The 18476-nt window shown below is 42.5% G+C and overlaps 1 protein-coding gene across 1 annotated transcript in view; it reads right to left on the bottom strand.

Annotated features, from left to right (window-relative positions):
* The window catches only part of LOC137379708 (A disintegrin and metalloproteinase with thrombospondin motifs 20-like), a 603896-nt gene that overhangs the window by 543067 nt on the left and 42353 nt on the right, over window positions 1-18476 (bottom strand). Inside the window, exon 3 of the mRNA XM_068050948.1 lies at window positions 3242-3407. Within this exon, the coding sequence (XP_067907049.1) occupies window positions 3242-3407 (166 nt within the window). The remainder of the gene's footprint in view (window positions 1-3241; window positions 3408-18476) is intronic.

The raw sequence follows: 18476 nt of genomic DNA, 5'->3' as shown, positions 1-18476 counted from the left end.
AAAATATTTAATTCTTGATTGGAAGCACTGGTTGTGCATTAGGACATCCATCTTGCATTTGTTTGTTTTGCTCATCAATTTGTCAAATTGGCATCTGGTATGAGTCTCAGTATTTTTTTTTTTTAATATATATTCTTTCTCCAAATCTGGTATTCATCCCCATCCCTAGTTGCCTTGTTTGGTACAATTGAATGACTACACATGTCACTTGAGGGCAGAGAAGAGTAAACCATGTTGGTGAGGGACTGGAGTCACATATAGGCTAGGCTTGGTTAGGGCAGCAGGTTTCCTCCCTAAAGGACATTATGTTTTTATGACAATCCAACAGCTTCATGACTTCAGTTTGTTATTTCCAGATTTTGTTTTAAACTGAGTTCAAATAGTCAAACTGCCAGAGTGGGATTTGAACTCATGCTTTCTGCATCATTAGCCCAGACCTGAAACGTTAACTCTGCTTCTCCCTCCACAGATGCTACCAGACCTTTCTGTTTTTATTACACTATTGTACCTGCTGTATCTCAAATCAGATATACCATTCTGGCCATCAAACCAGTCTGACTCTCCTCAACTTTGGTAAACTTTCCATTACAGGTAGCTGCAATCATGTTCTGAAATGTGCACACCCCCTCTCCCCAAGCTGATATCATGTTGCTCTACACATGGGTCACCAAAGTAATCTGCAGCTGACACATTGGTATTTGAATGATACGGAAGCCCAGCACCCCAAGCAAAACAAAGCCCGATTGTTCAAAATCCTTTGATACATGGGACTTGAAGTGTTCTATCACACAGCAAACACACTGTAGCTGCAGTAATACTCTTGGCCTGAAATATCAAAAATGAGACACTTACCAGAGTTTGTTACACTATTTTCCCACACTCTGCTGTGCCCAAGAGAGGAAATATTGCAGGACTTTCTCCTTAGCTGCACTTAAAAATCTAAGTCTTTGATCCTGCTCCAGTTGCACCTCCAGCTCAGTGATTAAATACAATTGTTTATTTGGCAGCTCACTCAATGCCATTAATTCTTTTCCAGGTGCCCTGCCAGTTCCTTCCAATTGCACTCAACCACCGGGCCCCCTGCTTTCCATGTCTTCCTCTTTACCCGACAGTTGAAGGTTCTTTGGTGATCTCCAAAAATTGCAGAAAATCCAGAAATTGTCTCCTCTAACAGAAGTCTCAGTTTAGGTTGTCCAAGTACACTCCGAATTCCCATCCACATTTTTACACAGTGTGGCTGTTGGAATCTTCACACTCTATCTCACAGATGTTTAATGCACCACTTCTTGCTAGCCACAAAGGATCATAAAATCTTACAGCACAGAAGGAGGCCATTCGGCCCATCGTGCCTATGCTGGATTTACTACACACCGTTGAATCAAAATTGGTAGATGTTTTATCCCAATGAAAGTGTCTAAAATCCACCAAAAAGGCTTTTCCTGCCCAATTTGGAAAATAATCACTCAATTGTGGATTTTTTTTTATCCACGCGCCTGATGTAACCTTCTTGTGCTCAATCATGAAGATCATTGTTTGAGACTCATAACTAAAACACAACAGTTGGTAATGCAAAATTATTCATCTTCGACACCAAAAAGATTGTTTTTGACCAATCCCTGTATTAAAGTAAAAGTTACATTCTCTTGTAGTTTCAAAGACACAAATTTCAAACACTTTTTCAGATTACAAATTCAGATCTTGCTGGTAAATGTTTGCTTGTGGCCAAAGAGTACATGTATCAAAATCCATAACTCAGCATCTGCAGGGTAATGTAATTTTAAGACCAAAGTCAACAAATAACCTCCATAATCGGTATTTGCTCAGTTTAATCTGCCAGTTGATTACAACTTGAAAAGCCTTTCAAATATAACACAAGTCTTATGATCTCTCTCTGGAGAGAAGATTAACTTGCATCCAAATTACCTGTAAAACTATTGGAGATAACTAACTTTTTTAGCTTCAAAATTTCTTTTTCTTGTGCCAAGACAAAGAATGGTACACAGGATCAAACACTTAATAATCTATCCAAGCAGTTTCAGACTCCTGTTGTGCGATTCAGATAGGGTTTGAAGAGACAAGCTGTTTGTTTACAGTTTTCATAGGCAGAAAGCATAGACCTAGTCTTGCCTCCATGCATGATGAAGAGACCTAAACATGTTGGGTAGTACAAATTTAAGGTGGGGTACAAGTATTCTCAATGAATCAGATGGTTAAGGCAGCGAGTCTCTAAGCCACACAGTCTGAGAAAGTCTCAGGTCCCCAATCTGTGATTTGGTAGCTGATCTTAGCTGGGGGAGGGGGAAGAAATAGAGTAAGTACAGCTAGCCTTAATGTTCTGGAGTCAGGAAGCAGCATATTGCCCAGGGTTTCCACTCAACCACCATTCAACAACTCTGGTTAGCTGTGTATATCTGTGGATGCAGAGTGAAGATGGGACCAGACTTGTCTGTAATAGCCCCAGATGACACAGATGCTTCACTTTGTCAGTACACAGTGGCGCAGTGGTTAGCACCGCAGCCTCACAGCTCCAGCGACCCAGGTTCAATTTATTTATTTTTATTTATTTTTTATTTATTTAGTGATACAGCACTGAAACAGGCCCTTCAGCCCGAGTCTTTGCCAACCATCAACCACCCATTTATACTAATCCTACACTAATCCCATATTCCTAACACATCCCCACCTGTCCCTATATTCCCCTACCACCTACCTATACTTGGGGCAATTTATAATGGCCAATTTACCTATTAACCTGCAAGTCTTTTGGTAGTGGGAGGAAACCGGAGCACCCGGCAAAAGCCCACGCAGACACAGGGAGAACTTGCAAACTCCACACAGGCAGTACCCAGAATTGAACCCGGGTCGCTGGAGCTGTTCTTGGGTACTGCCTGTGCGGAGTTTGCAAGTTCTCCCTGTGACCGCGTGGGTTTTCGCCGGGTGCTGCGGTTTCCTCCCATAGCCAAAGACTTGCAGGTTGATAGGTAAATTGGCCATTATAAATTGCCCCTAGTATAGGTGGGGGAATTGAGGGAAGGTGGGGATGTGGTAGGAATATGGGATTAGTGCAGGATTAGTATAAATGGGTGGTTGATGGTCGGCACAGACTCGGTGGGCCGAAGGGCCTGTTTCAGTGCTGTATCTCTAAAATAAAAAAAAACGAGAGGGAAAAAAGTACACACATTTCTTTTTAAACCAAAGTACACTTGATGAATCCTTAAAAAAGTGAAGTGTTCCCACCTACCGAAAGTTGCACATGGATGAGAAGTTTTTCCCAAGGTATTATTATTTAGTGCTCCATGCTGGTATATGAGGTGCGGTTTATTGTGCTCATCTTCATATTGCCCTCCATCTGGTTTCAAGAGAGGTTCCAAAAAATATTGTCCATCACGTGTTTGAAAAGTGCCCATCTGTCACAGGTAACAAGAACGAGGATTTAACACCAAACATGCACTCACTGTTTGTTCAAAATGATGAATATGTCTGTTTAAGCTAGAAAGAAGCAAAATAATTCTTTTCTCCACTATAGCACATGTTGGAAAGGCAATATTTTATGCAAAACGCTTACTGAAATGGGATTGTGGATGATCGGAAATCAAATCATTAAAGGCTGTATCAGGTAAACTCAGTAAAGCTGCACTCCTGGAGTGGAGCCTGTCCAGACTGGAGTGTGAGTCAGAAAACAGGACATGTAGGTCAGTCAGCCTGCATCACAGCTCACTCATTGCAGCTGAAGCACATCAGGTGCCCGCCTTCATAATATAAGCAAAATACTGCGGATGTTGGAAATCTGAAATAAATGCAGAAAGTGCTGGAAATTCACTGCAGCATTGACAGTATGAAAGATCATTGACCTGAATCATTAACTCTGTTTCTCTGTCCACAGATGTTGCCAGACCTGCTGAGTATTTCCAGCATTTTCTGTTTTTATCTCATATTATAAGCTCCTCTGTGGTCAAAACCGCAAAAGGACGTTCCATTCCACACTATTAAATACCACTAACCTGACTGACACCAAACACCCATTAACCCAACACCAAACACCTCTCACCCAACCAGCACTAAATGCCTGTCACCCTGACAAAGACTGAAATGCACCAAACACTTTGTACAATATACACATGAGGCTGTGGAAATTTTGAACTGTTGACTGTTTGTATTGTACATGATATTGAGCTTAAAGTGCTTGAATAACTTGCAGTTAGTTAACAATTAGATTTCACAAAGGTTCTGAATTAATATTTACCAAATGATCTTACTATTTGCCGTATCCTACCTATTAATAAACATCTTAAAAGTGTTAACCTCACCCCATCACCAAAAAACGTAAATTGAAAATATGCCATGTATAACAATTTTAAAAACTTGGGATGGCTGGAAAGTTTACAGTTCGCTATCGATGCCAGCTTCCCATTCATTCCAATGAGGTTAAGTGCAGCAACTTTGAACAAAATGTAGATGTGAACAAGTAAATGTAAACAAAAACACAATCTGTGTTTGAAGCAAACAATGGCGGAAGATTTCCTCGATTTGCTGTTGGTAGCGAAACTGTAAATAAAAATATAACAAATGCGATCACCAATTAGAAATCTTCCCAGTGTCTTATTCAACTCTGGCTGTAAAATGCATCTTTGAAAATGGAATTGCCAAACTCGAAAATTCTAGGGCTATTTCTACTGATTTCATTTTAATATGATATTTATTAAAAAACAAATTATAAATAACATGCAACAGGGCAACTTGTGCAAATGGATTTTGAGATATGATGACAACTGCACATCATACTCCAAAAGTGAAATCTTCTGTGATCTATATGAAATCTTTATAACTATTTATGACACTTTATCACACAAAAATTATAGAAACTTAATTTTTCAGAAAGGCAAAATCTGTGAGGAGGATGGTGATGGACTTCAAGAGGACATAGACAGGTTGGTGGAATGGGCGAAATGTGATGGATGAAATTTAACGCATAGAAGTGCAAAGTGATACATTTGATAAGAAAAATGAGGAAAGGCAGTATAAAATAAAGGATACAATTCTGAGGTGCAGGAGCAGAGGGACTGGGGGTATATGTGCACAAATCATTGCAGGTGTCAGGACAGGTTGAGAAAGCAGTTAATAAGGCAGAGAGTACAAAAGCAAGGAAGTTATGGTGAGCCTATATAAAACACTACTTTGGCCTCAGTATTGTGTCCAATTCTGGGCACTGCACTTTAGAAAGGATCTGAAGGCTTTAGAGAGGGTGCAGAAAAGATTTACGAGAGTGGTTCCTGGGTTGAGGGACTTCAGTTATGTGGATAGTTTGGAGAAGCTGGGATTGTTCTCCTTAAAGAAGAAAAGGTTGAGAGGCAATTTGATAGAGAGGTTCAAAATCATGAAGGATCTGGACAGAGTAGATAGGGAGAGACTGTTGCCATTGGCAGAAGAATCAAGAACCAGAGGGCACTGATTAAAGGTGGTTGGCAAAAGAACCAAAGATGACATGAGGAAAATCATTTTTATAGAGCGAGTGGTTAGAATCTGGAATGCACTGCCGGAGAGTGTGGTGGAGGCAGATTTAATCATGGCTTTCAAAAGGGAATTGGATAATTAACTGAAGAGAAAAAAAACTGTAGGGCCATGGGGAAAGGGCAGGGGAGTGGGACTAGCTGAGTACACTTGCAGAGAGCCAGCATTGACACAAGAGGCCAAATGGCCTCCTTCTCTGCTGTAACAATTCTGTGATTCTAAGATGATGTTGTGCTATTTTTGGTTTTACAATTGTTAAGTTTACAGTTTATAATTGATTGTGAAAGACAGGAACATGGTTTTTATGTTGCAGATGTTTAACATGCCTTTCAGTCATACAACCAGAGTTGAAGATGTACTGTGAAAAGATATGCCTCCATTTGCAACATGCAGGAAAAGTTGCAGATGTATTTTTACACTTGTGTTTATGATTCTGCAGTGAATACCAGAAGAAATCTTTCCTGGTGTTTCACTTTAGGATGGATTTTCAGTCAGAGTAGCTTCTATGTAACTCTGCACTGAGATTATTGCAGAATCCATCTGCCCTACAATTTTACCCTCTTATTCTGTTGAAGTGCTGACCACTGTTAATACAATCCCTTCATTGCACAATAAAATTGGGAATTCTTTACACAAGGAATTATTGATACAAATCAGAACCCCAACCATCTGTTACACTGTGGAATAGCATATCAACACATCATGGGCCCAATGTTAGCACAGGGAGAGAACTTTCACAAGCTTGCGGGGGTTGGAGGCGGGGGTGCAGGGAGAACACACGAGTGTAAAGAAACAATTTCATTTATAAAGCACCTTTCATGACTTCAGCATGTACAAAAGTGCTTTACCACTGATGAAGCACTTTTAAAATGCATTCAATATTGTAATGCTGTAACATAGAAAACATAGCGACGTATTTGCGCACAGAAAGGTCATATAAAGTTGAGATATTGGCCAGATCATCGTTTATTTTAGGTGCAAGTTGAGGAGTAAATATCGGCCAGGACCGCGAGGAGAATTCCAGTGCTCTTCTTCAAATAGTACCATGGGATCGTTAACATCCACCTGAGAGGGCAGGCAGAGCCTCGGTTTAATATCTCATCCAAAAGACAGCACCTTTAACAGTGCAGCATTCTCCTAGTACTACATCAGCCTAGATTTTGTGCACAATTGTGGGATTCAAACCCACAACCTTATTGTCAAAAGGTGAGCGTGCTACCACTGAGTCACATCTGACACCTATAAAATAGACAAGAAAGAATAAAGGCAGCACCAATCCTCAAAAATCACTTTTTGTATTAAAAATACACAGATCACCCACATTTGTCACCACAGAAAATGACACCCACAAACTCAGGAGCACCTTATCCTCTTCTTCACATTTAAAAAAAAGATCAGGGAAAGATATCGGATTTGAGCAAAATTCAAATTTTATCAAACTCAATTCAGAGCAGATTTTCGTATCAGGTTTTCATAACAAATATACACACACATGTATGTATCCATGGCCGGGGGTGGTGCGGGGGGGGGGGAGGGTAGAAATGGGGAAGGTGAGTTTTATTCTGACCATATTGTTTAATCCCAAAATTCATTCATTGTCACACAAGCTGCAGGCAAAGTGAAAATAAGTTTGCTACCACTTAAAATCCGTAACCTTGACCTTTCAATTACAGCTGCGACAGTGTTTTGTTCTGAGGAATTCTTCAGTGAACTTCAAAGGTAAGCTTGTGGTGATGTCAGTAGAACTGACATCAGCCTTTCCATCCTCCACCCTGTCGCTTGTATCTCAATATTTTGGTTCCACTCCCACTATCACCCAGGTGTCTTGGTACATAGTCATCCCCATATGTCAATTCAGAGTACAAAGGCAGTGGTATAGTTACTCCAATTATACTGCAGGCTTTCAAACAAATCATGACTTTGCATAGCTTTATGTTCAGTGCTAAGTTGAACATTGTTCTGCTTTCTCCCTCATTGCTTTTGTCAAACTGGCAAGAAACAACAAAGATTAAATTACTCAATCATACCTTTGGCTAACAAAGCCAACCAAAACAAATCAAGAACAATACTAAGCTGCCTGAAAATCTAAAAGGTAGCATTTAAACAGATTAAAGCTTATTTTAGTTAAAAAGAAATGTATTTACATGGGAATGGCTAATATATTTCAAGTCCACACCCTCAGAGACCCCTTTTAAAACGTAGTGCAATGTTCAGGATAAAGAAAACTCTTTGAATAACCGTACTGATCAGATATTAATTCAACAGTATCAGAGGCTCAGATAATGTTGGCAGATGCTATTTTTCTAGCCTAAAATAGGATATTGACAAATATTATTCTTTGGATCCCCAACACCGCCCCCTCAGCAAAACCAAAAAAAAGAATCACACAAGAGTTACGAGATTTGAGGCCCAGCCAATAAACAACTTTTTCCTGTTCTCAATTCTCTTCGCATTGCCAAGTATTCCTGCACAAAATTACAAGCAGCCCGCAGTGAATTAGAGAAGGCATGGTGGTGTGTTAGTTTTGTAAACCACCAAGAGACTTCATGCACACCTATACTTTTCCCTGACTATACACACCAGGTGTTTATTTTTCCTCCCCTTGTTCTGTTTGTGAAAACAGCCAAAGTCACAATGTAGTCAGTTAGGTACATGCATCAGGCAGCTATTGGCAATATAAAAGAACAGAGTATGGCTTCACAAAGTCAGAGTAGAAATACTGTAAGGAACTTTAGAGTTGCAAATTGACCTGTATGCTCTGATGTCAGAATCCAAAAACTACAAGAAAATTATTTTCAGAAAGTACTATTTACCATATTCACAAACACCCCTTTGACCTTGCTATCTCCCATGGCCTCAATCACAGACAAGGTAATCTCTGACCACGTCCTACTATCCCTCACCAGCCGTACAATCCCCTTCCAAATTAATTTTGTTCTGCGTCCTTCACTGGAAAAGCTCTCCCACAAATTATTTACAGCCATACTTTCTAACTCCTGAGTGCCTTGCCTTTGGCCTTCACTCACCACAATATTTCTGCAGCTGTTAATTTGCTCAACCAATTCTTCACCTCCAATTTTGATGCCTTCATTCTTAGCAAAACCCTTGCTCTCTCTCCCATCCTGCTTGTTCCCTCAGTATGCTTCCCATTTTCATTCCCTCAAGCCCAAGGGACTCAGACTTCAGCAGATGTGGCACACAGTTGTTTCAGCCAACCATCACCTGATCTGGCTGGACCACATCAAGCACCATCAGACTTCACCCTCCTCTGTTAAAACAACCCACTGCTCCAAGATCATCCTGAAGAGCAAAAATAACCCATCTCTCCACTACCAACTAACTCTGCAAAACACTCTCCCCTCCCTTCCACCTTCAGCTCCAACCAGTGTAAGCTCATGGTCTACTTTGTGACTGAAGTTGAGACAATCCATTGAGCTGCTTCCTCCCCAGCCCCAACCCTTCCTTCTTCTCTGGGAACCCTGCTGATTCTGATTGCTCGTTTCCTAGCCCAGGCAAAATGTAGCAGCTTTATCACTTTTTGTTTCAAAAATATACTTTATTCATAAAATCTGTGAAAAGGTACATCACAGTATAATCCAAATGTCACAGTTCACATAGTGCAATACAGATCAATTAGGTTAAATGCAGTAGATGGTACTCTAGGGCGCCTCATTCCACTTACGGTGCAGATTACATCACCATCCACATTAAAGATTTTCTGATACATACAGCCAGAGTGGTTATACACTGGCTGCAGCACCTCGGTGTACAATGGTGGGAGGGCCCGATATTGAAGCATTTTCCCATTCAACCTTTGAGGCAGTTGCACCAAACTTCAGTGCATCCCTCAGCACGCAATCCTGGACCTTGGAATATGCCAGTCTGCAACACTCTGTCACGAACAGCTCCTTGGATTGGAAGACCAACAATTTACGGGCAGACCAAAGAGCGTCTTTCACCAAGTTGATGGCCCTCCAGCAGCCGTTGATGTTTGTATTGATGAGTGCCCCTGGGAACAGCCAATATAGCACATAGTCCTGTGTTACGGAGCTGCTCAGGATGAACTTCAACAAAAACCATTGCATCTCTTTGTAGGCAAATACATATTCCATATTCTAGTAGGAGATGGGTGCAGGTCTCTTCACCAGTGTAGCCACCTCAAGGTCAATGTGTGGTGGCAGTGAGACACCAGACATGGACAAAGGATCTGACCTGCACCATTGTCCCGCCCGAGATCAGTTAACTTAAGATATATCTGACTGAACCAGAGGCCCGGCTGGCACAGCAGCAGACCCATCAGTATACTCACTACATTCAATTACATTCTAAATCAGATATTAATCAGCAATTTCTTCTCAAACGGTCAATCAGTATAGCATTCACTGCTTTTGATAGGAGTTTGTTTCATCTTATCAATTATTCTGCGATGGGACTGATCATTTATTTTAATGAGTTTTAATTAGATTCTAGGTCCAAACACAGAGCTGTGATTTACTGTGCCCTACATCTCGTAAAACTATTGTATCCAACGCAAAGTTCCTTTTCCCAACATGAGGATACATCAAGCATGTATGTGTGAACGAATTGCTGCACTCACTCCATTGCATACAATGGAGAGTTGTCTTGAAGTCAATTTTTTCAAATGTAATAGTATCGCAAGCCACTAATTAAATGAATAGAACACAGATTAATTTACTTTGCACCACGCCCATCACTTCCCAGTTCAACGAGGTGGCAAAGAACATCTGACACTAGAGATATACCCATTACAACCTGACCTGTGTTTTAGTCCAGAAAGCCAGTTAAAGGATATAACAAGCCAGTCTTTACATACTTTTATAAGCATTTACTTACACAGTTACAGATCACAAGCAAGCACCTCCTAGCCCAACAACCACAGTTTAAGTCAGTGTCTATTTATAGGGTCACAAGTGAATCTCCAGTTCATGCCTATTACCTGCTTACAATTAACCATAATTATAATACAATTAACAACCTGGAGTTCATTCAATTTGGCACTTGATAAATCACTTAATCTGCTTCCATATCTATTTAACTTTCCTTTAGTTAATCATATCAGTACCTACAAATACAAATTTTAGGAGGTGCTTTGCGCAAGTAGATCAGCCAAATGATATCGTTACATAACTTTAGTGATACACTGTTTTCGTCCTCAGATTCTTTTATCAGTTTGGCACTACATAAAAACATGTTAATTGACTTTCATAGTGTTTGATCAGCCTCAAACATGAAAGAAATCCTCTCACTACTTAAAGTGGCCCGTCCGACTTCAAGTTCCTAACAGCTGGATTTTAGGATAAAGATAACACTAGCAAACACTGCTGTGAATCAGCACTGAAATTATTAGAAAACTAAAAATGCATGCTAAGGAAAATGTAATCTTTTATTTAATTTACTGTCACGATAAACTGAAGCAGAAAAATACCACGAAATAATTATATAATTGGGTGTTTGAATATATAAACATGACCTTTGCTTTGCATATACTGTACTCTTTTTGGTTTATGTACGAGAAGCAAAATAGCAAACCGGCAAGTTCAAGAAGAAGAAAACCTCACATGCTAGGAAAGAATCACTTTTCTATGAGGCCTGTAGGGGGTCCATTATGGCAATAGTCCATTCAAGCTTTTATTCCGTAGGTGTTTGTAATGGAGAGCTAATAGTTCCAGAAATCTGATTGCATCTTTTCACCCAGTACATCCACTCCAGTGACTTAAGCATATAAATTCAAGGCCGACACCTCCTTGCAGTACTGAAGGAGAGCTGCAGTGTCTTCAGATGAGATGTGAAGTTAAGCATATGCCTGCCCTCTCAGGTGGATGTAAAAGATGCTATAGCACTATTTCGGTGAGCAAGTTCATCCTGGTGACCTGGCCAATATTTATCCTTCAACCAACATCACTAAATCAGATTATTTGGTCATTATCTCATTGCAGTTTGTGGGACCTTGATATGCGCAAATTAACTGCTGTGTGTTTCTACATTTCAAATGGAATCACTGTTTCAAAGTACTTCATTGGCTGTAAAGCACTTTTAGGCATCCTGAAGTCACAAATGATGCCATATAATTGCAAGTCTTTCTTTTTCAGATAAGTTGCCTGCGTGTATAAATCTGCTTTGAATTTGTGGCTCCTCCATCACCAAGAAAACCAAACTAATGTAGTTTTCAACATGTTCCTAAAAACATCAAGTTATAAGTGAAGTTTGAGTAAGGAAATCACATACTATCACTAAGTGAGCCAAACTGTGATCTGGCACCAGGTCAAATTGTTTCAAACTCAATGCACCTCTCTTTCAATTAGCTTTAAAGACAACAAGGTGGTCTGAACCAACAAAGAAAAAAAAACTGGTCAAGTATTATAAAATTCAGTTCTGTGCAAATTACAGTAAAACTCACTAACTGTGGAAAATTACTGTTTTATTCATAAGCTACTGCTTTGCATACAAGTTTATTGTACACCTGAACACACATAAAAGGAATAAATGGCATGTGATTCACAGATACTACCCCATCTCCCAGGGGTCTTGCAGTTCAAACAAAGTTAATTTAATCTGACTGACTGTTTATTGCTGATAATTGATGCTGCATTTATACTGGCTGCAAGGTTGAGGTGACCTCAGTTCAATCCAGCTACAGCTGTTGGCAGTTTAACCCAAGTAGTTTAGAACATTCTCAGTAGTTCCAATTTCCACCCTTCTCTGACCTTTACATGGTCCATCTGATACTTTCCTTCCCTTCCTTGACTTTTCTCTAATATTCATTATAAGCCCACCAATTTCCACAACTACCTCGAGCCTCGAGTACACTTCTTCACACTCTGCTTCCTGTAGGGACTCCGTTCCATTTTCCCAGTTTCTCCATCTCTGTCGCATCTGTTCTGATGATACAACCTTCCACACAGCGCTTCTGTGGCACAGTGGCGCAGTGGTTAGCAACGCAGCCTCACAGCTCCAGCGACCCGGGTTCAATTCTGGGTACTGCCCGTGTGGAGTTTGCAAGTTCTCCCTGTGTCTGCGTGGGTTTCCTCCGGGTGCTCCGGTTTCCTCCCACAGCCAAAAGACTTGCAGGTTGATAGGTAAATTGGCCATTATAAATTTCCCCTAGTATAGGTAGGTGGTAGGGAAATATAGGGACAGGTGGGGGTGTGGTAGCAATATGGGATTAGTGTAGGATTAGCATAAATGGGTGATTAATGATCGGCACAGACTCGGTGGGCCGAAGGGCCTGTTTCAGTGCTGTATCTCTAAATAAAAATAATTTTAAAAATGCCTTCCTTTTTCCTCAACCAAGGATTCCCCACCTCACCATGGTTGACAGGGCCCTCGACCCATGTCGAACCCATTTCCCACACTAGCGCCCGCATCCCTTCCCCTCCCTCCCAGAACCACGATCGGGTTCCCCTTGTCCTCATTTTCCACCCAACCAGCCTCCATATCCAAAGGATCTTCCTCCACCATTTCCATCACCTCCAGCATGATGCCACCACCAAAACCACCTTCCCTACCCCTCCCTTGTCTAAACTGGGATCACTCCCTCCGCGACACCCTGGACCACTCCTCCATCACCCCCGACACCTCATCCTCTTCCCACTGCACCTTTCCATGCAATTACAGGAGGTGTAACACCTGCCCTTTTACCTCCTCTTTCCTCATCATCCAAGGCCCCAAACACTCCTTGCAGGGGAAGCAGCAATTTACTTGTACTTCTTTCAATTTAGTATACTGTATTTGCTGTTCGCTATGCAGTCTCCTCTACATTGGGGAGACCAAACGCAGATTAGGTAGCTGCTTTGCGGAACACCTCCGCTCAGTCCACAAACATGACCCCGAGCTTCAAGTTGCTTGCCATCTTAATTCACCACCCTGCTCTCACACCCACATTTCTGTCCTCAGTCTGCTGCAGTGTTCCAGTGAAGCTCAACACAAGCTCGAAGAACAGCACCTTATCTTCAGATTAGGCACTTTACAGCCTTCTGGACTCAACATTGAGTTCAACAGTTTCAGACCATGACCCAATCTTAAACTTGTTCATGTTTCTGCTTTCAGACAGAGCTGTTCACTATTCTGCCATTAACAGTCTCTCTGGACAAATGCGTTGTCTTTTACTACAACTATTACCACTCTCTTTGCCTTTTGTTCCATGATATCTTTGTCATTTAATCGCTTCCACCCTATCACAGACCTTCCCTTTTGTTCTTCCTCCCACTCGCCCCTTTCAACAGCATAAAACCCAATCACATTTCGACCTTCCTTCGGTTCTGAGGAAGGGTACTTTTTTTTTTATTCATTCATGGGATGTGGGCATCGCTGGCTAGGCCAGCATTTATTGCCCATCCCTAATTGACCTTGAGAAGGTGGTAGTGAACTGCCTTCTTGAACTGCTGCAGTCCATGTGGGGTAGGTGCACCCACAGTGCTGACAGGAAGGGAGTTCCAGGATTTTGACCCAGCGACGGTGAAGCAACGGCGATATAATTCCAAGTCAGGGTGGTGTTGGTGTGTGACTTGGAGGGGAAACTGCAGGTAGTGGTGTTCCCATGCATTTGCTGCCCTTGTCTTTCTAGTTGGTAGAGGTCGCGGGTTTGGAAGGTGCTGTCTAAGGAGCCTTGGTGCGTTGCTGCAGTGCATCTTGTAGATGGTGCACACTGCTGCCACTGTGCGTCGGTGGTGGAGGGAGTGAATGTTTCTGGATGGGGTGCCAATTAAGCAGGCTGCTTTGTCCTGGATGGTGTCGAGCTTTTTGAGTGTTGTTGGAGCTGCACCCTTCCAGGCAAGTGGAGAGTATTCCATCACACTCCGGACTTGTGCCTTGTAGATGGTGGACAGGCTTTGGACAGTCAAGAGGCGAGTTACTCGCCGCAGGATACCTAACCTCTGATCTGCTCTTGTAGCCCATGGTATTTATATAGCTACTCCAGTTCAGTTTCTGGTCAGTGGTAGCCCCTAGGATGTTCATAGTGGGGGATTCAGCGAATGGTAATGCCATTGAATGTCAAGGGGAGATGGTTAGATTCTCTCTTGTTGGAGATGGTCATTGCCTGGCACTTGTGTGGCGCGAATGTTACTTGCCACTTATCAGCCCAAGCCTGGATACTGTCCAAGTCTTGCTGCATTTCTACACGGACTGCTTCAGTATCTGAGGAGTTGCGAATGGTGCTGAACATTGTGCAATCATCAGCGAGCATCCCCACTTCTGATCTTATGACTGAAGGAAGGTCATTGATGAAGTAGCTGAAGATGGTTGGACCAAGGACACTACCCTGAGGAACTCCTGCAGTGATGTCCTGGAGCTCAGATGATTGACCTCCAACAACCACAACCATCTTCCTTTGCGCTAGGTATAACTCCAACCAGTGGAGAGTTTTTCCCCTGACTCCCATTGACTCCAGTTTTGCTAGGGCTCCTTGATGCCATACTCGGTCAAATGCTGCCTTGATGTCAAAAGGCAGTCACTCTCACCTCACCTCGAGTTCAGCTCTTTTGTCCATGTTTGAACCAAGGCTGTAATGGGGTCAGGAGCTGAGTGGCCCTGGCGGAACCCAAACTGAGCATCACTGAGCAAGTTATTGCTAAGCAAGTGCCGCTTGATGGCACTGTTGATGACACATTCCATCACTTTACTGACTATTGAGAGTAGGCTGATGGGGCAGTAATTGGCCGGGTTGGATTTGTCCTGCTTTTTGTGTGCAGGACATACCTGGGCAATTTTCGACATTGCAGGGTAGATGCCAGTGTTGTAGCTATACTGGAACAGCTTGGCGAAGGGCGCAGCAAGTTCTGGAGCACAGGTCTTCAGTACCATTGCTGGAATATTGTCAGGGCCCATAGCCTTTGCAGTATCCAGTGCCTTCAGTCATTCCTTGATATCACGTGGACTGAATTGAATTGGCTGAAGTCTGGCATCTGTGATGCTGGGGACTTCAGGAGGAGGCCGAGATGGATTATCAACTTGCACTTCTGGCTGAAGATTGTTGCAAATGCTTCAGCCTTATCTTTCGCACTGATGTGCTGGGCTCCCCCATCATTTAGGATGGAGATATTTGTGGACCCACCTCCTCCAATTAGTAGTTTAATTGTCCACCATCAATCATGACTGAAAGTGGCAGGACTGCAGAGCTTAGATCTGATCCGTTGGTTATGGGATCGCTTAGTTCGGTCTATCGCATGCTGCTTACGTATGTTTGGCATGCAAGTAGTCCTAGGTTGTAGCTTCACCAGGTTGACACCTCATTTTGAGGTATGCCTGGTGCTGCTCCCGGTATGCCATCCTACACTCTTCATTGAACCAGCGTTGGTCTCCTGGCTTGATGGTAATGGTAGAGGGGGGGGATATGCCGGGCCATGAGGTTGCAGATTGTGGTTGAGTATAATTCTGCTGCTGCTGATAGCCCACAGCTCCTCATGGATGCCCAGATTTGCATTGCTAGATCTGTTCGAAACCTATCCCATTTAGCACGGTGGTAGTGCCACACAACACAGTGGAGGGTATCCTCAATGTTAAGGCGGGACTTCGTCTCCACAAGGACAGTACGGTGGTCACTCCTACCAACACTGTCATGGACAGATGCATCTGCGACAGGCAGATTGGTGAGGACGAGGTCAAGTAAGTTTTTCCCTCTTGTTGGTTCCCTCACCACCTGCCGCATACCCAGTCTAGCAGCTATGTCCTTTAGGACTCTGCCAGCTCGGTCAGTAGTGGTGCTACCGAGCCACTCTTGGTGATGGATGTTGAAGTCCCCCACCCAGAGTACATTCTGTGCCCTTGCCACTCAGTGCTTCCTCCAAGTGCTGTTCAACATGGAGGAGTACTGACTCATCAGCTGAGGGAGGGCAGTAGGTGGTAATCAGCAGGAGGTTTCCTTGTCCATGTTTGACCTGATCCCATGAGACTTCATGGGGTATGGAATCGATGTTGAGGACTCCAAGGTCAACTCCCTCCCGACTGTAGACCACTGTGCTGCCACCTCTGCTGGGTCTGTCCTGCCGGTGGGACAGGACATACCCGGAGACGGTGATGGGAATGTCTGGGACATTGTCTGTCAGGTATGATTCCATGAGTATGACTATGTCAGGCTGTTGCTTGACTAGTCTGTGGGACAGCTCTCCCAATTTTGGCACAAGCCCCCAGATGTTAGTAAGGAGGACTTTGCAGGGTCGACAGGGCTGGGTTTGCCATTATCGTTTCCGGTGCCTAGGTCGTTGCCAGGTGGTCCCCAGGTGGTATCCAACTCGAAACGTCAACACTGTTTCTCTCTCCACAAAAGCTGCCAGACCTACTGAGTATTTCCAGCACTTCCAGTTTTTATTTCAGTTTTCCAGCATCTGCAGTATTTTGCTTTTATTATAACAAAGAAACACTGGTCCTTAAATCAGTGCAATACCGAATCACGAGATTTAATGGATAAGAAAAAAAATATCCAGGTGATCCATCCAATAATGGCTTGCATTTTTGTAGCACCTTTAAAGTATTAAAACATCCTAAGGAGCTTCACAGGAGCATAATCAGACAAAAATGATAAATCCAGCAAGATTTACTGTGGCATCCAAGTATTTCTTAAATGATTCCAAAGGTTTTGTCCCATTTACCCTACCCGGAAGTCTGTTCCATGTGCTAATGACTCTTAATCTGAAGAATTTCCTGAAATCAATCCCAAGTTTTCCTTTCACTGGTTTGAGCTTGCCCTTATCCTATTCTCCCAATTTGGCTTGAAGTAATTTTCCAGAATTTGCTTTCTCATACCTTTTGCTATCTTAAATATCTCAACAAAATCACCTCTCAATACTTCTTTTTGAGAATAAAAAACCCAAGTTTCTCCATTAACTCAGGCCTCTAACATTAGGGATGAACCTTGTGACTTTTCTGTGCATTACCTCCAGAATCTGCAATTCTCTGCACCTTGGTGAGGAAATGGACACAGAACTTGGAGCATTTTGGAGTTTGACTTCTATGCCAGTGTTTTCACTCGACATTTCAATCTTCACTTTTCTTTGTTGATTGCTACTCTGCAGTGATTTGACCTGTTGAATGTTAAATTGACGAAGTCTACCACCTTTCTTTCAACAACAGCTTTCATTACTTCAGCACCACGCATGGAATACATCAGTTTTCCAATTTTTTCTTATGTACAGTAGTTTGCACTTCACTTATTAAATTTCATTTTTCATTATTCTGCCCACTTACATATATTGCCCAACTTACTTTTGCTAAACCCATTGCCCCTCCTAGGTATCATTTGCCAAGTTTGCACAGAATCCAAGTTGGAAATAAAGCAGATTCTAATCCTGAACCCTAAGGCACCCGATTCACTGCTTTTCCCTCCCATCTAACATAACACCAAAAACAAGTACCCATTGTGTTCTACTCTTCAACCAATTTCTTATCAATTCCTAAGATATATCCTGTATCTTTACAGCTTTGAGCTGAACTAATAGCTTTTGTGTGGAACTTTGCCAAGTGTCTTGGAAGCCTAGGCACACCACTTCATTAGAACAGTCGATATCCACTTAAGATATCACTTCCTTATATACAAAAATATATTAAGGAGGGTGGTCAGGCAGGATCTTCCCGATCGAATCCAAATTGTCTGCAGTTTAGTTTAGTGAAACAGCACTGAAACAGGCCCTTCGGCCCACCGAGTCTGTGCCGACCATCAACCACCCATTTATACTAATCCTACACTAATTCCATATTACTACCACATCCCCACCTGTTCCTATATTTCCCTACCACCTACCTATACTAGGGACAATTTATAATGGCCAATTAACCTACCAACCTGCAAGTCTTTTGGCTGTGGGAGGAAACCGGAGCACCTGGAGAAAACCCACGCAGACACAGGGAGAACTTGCAAACTCCACACAGGCAGTACCCAGAATTGAACCCGGGTCGCTGGAGCTGTGAGGCTGCGGTGCTAACCACTGCGTCACTGTGCTTCACTAGGTTATTTG

The sequence above is a fragment of the Heterodontus francisci genome, chromosome 18, assembly GCF_036365525.1.
Source record: "Heterodontus francisci isolate sHetFra1 chromosome 18, sHetFra1.hap1, whole genome shotgun sequence".
Lineage (NCBI taxonomy): Eukaryota > Metazoa > Chordata > Chondrichthyes > Heterodontiformes > Heterodontidae > Heterodontus > Heterodontus francisci.
This window is presented reverse-complemented; position numbering and strand designations above follow the sequence as displayed.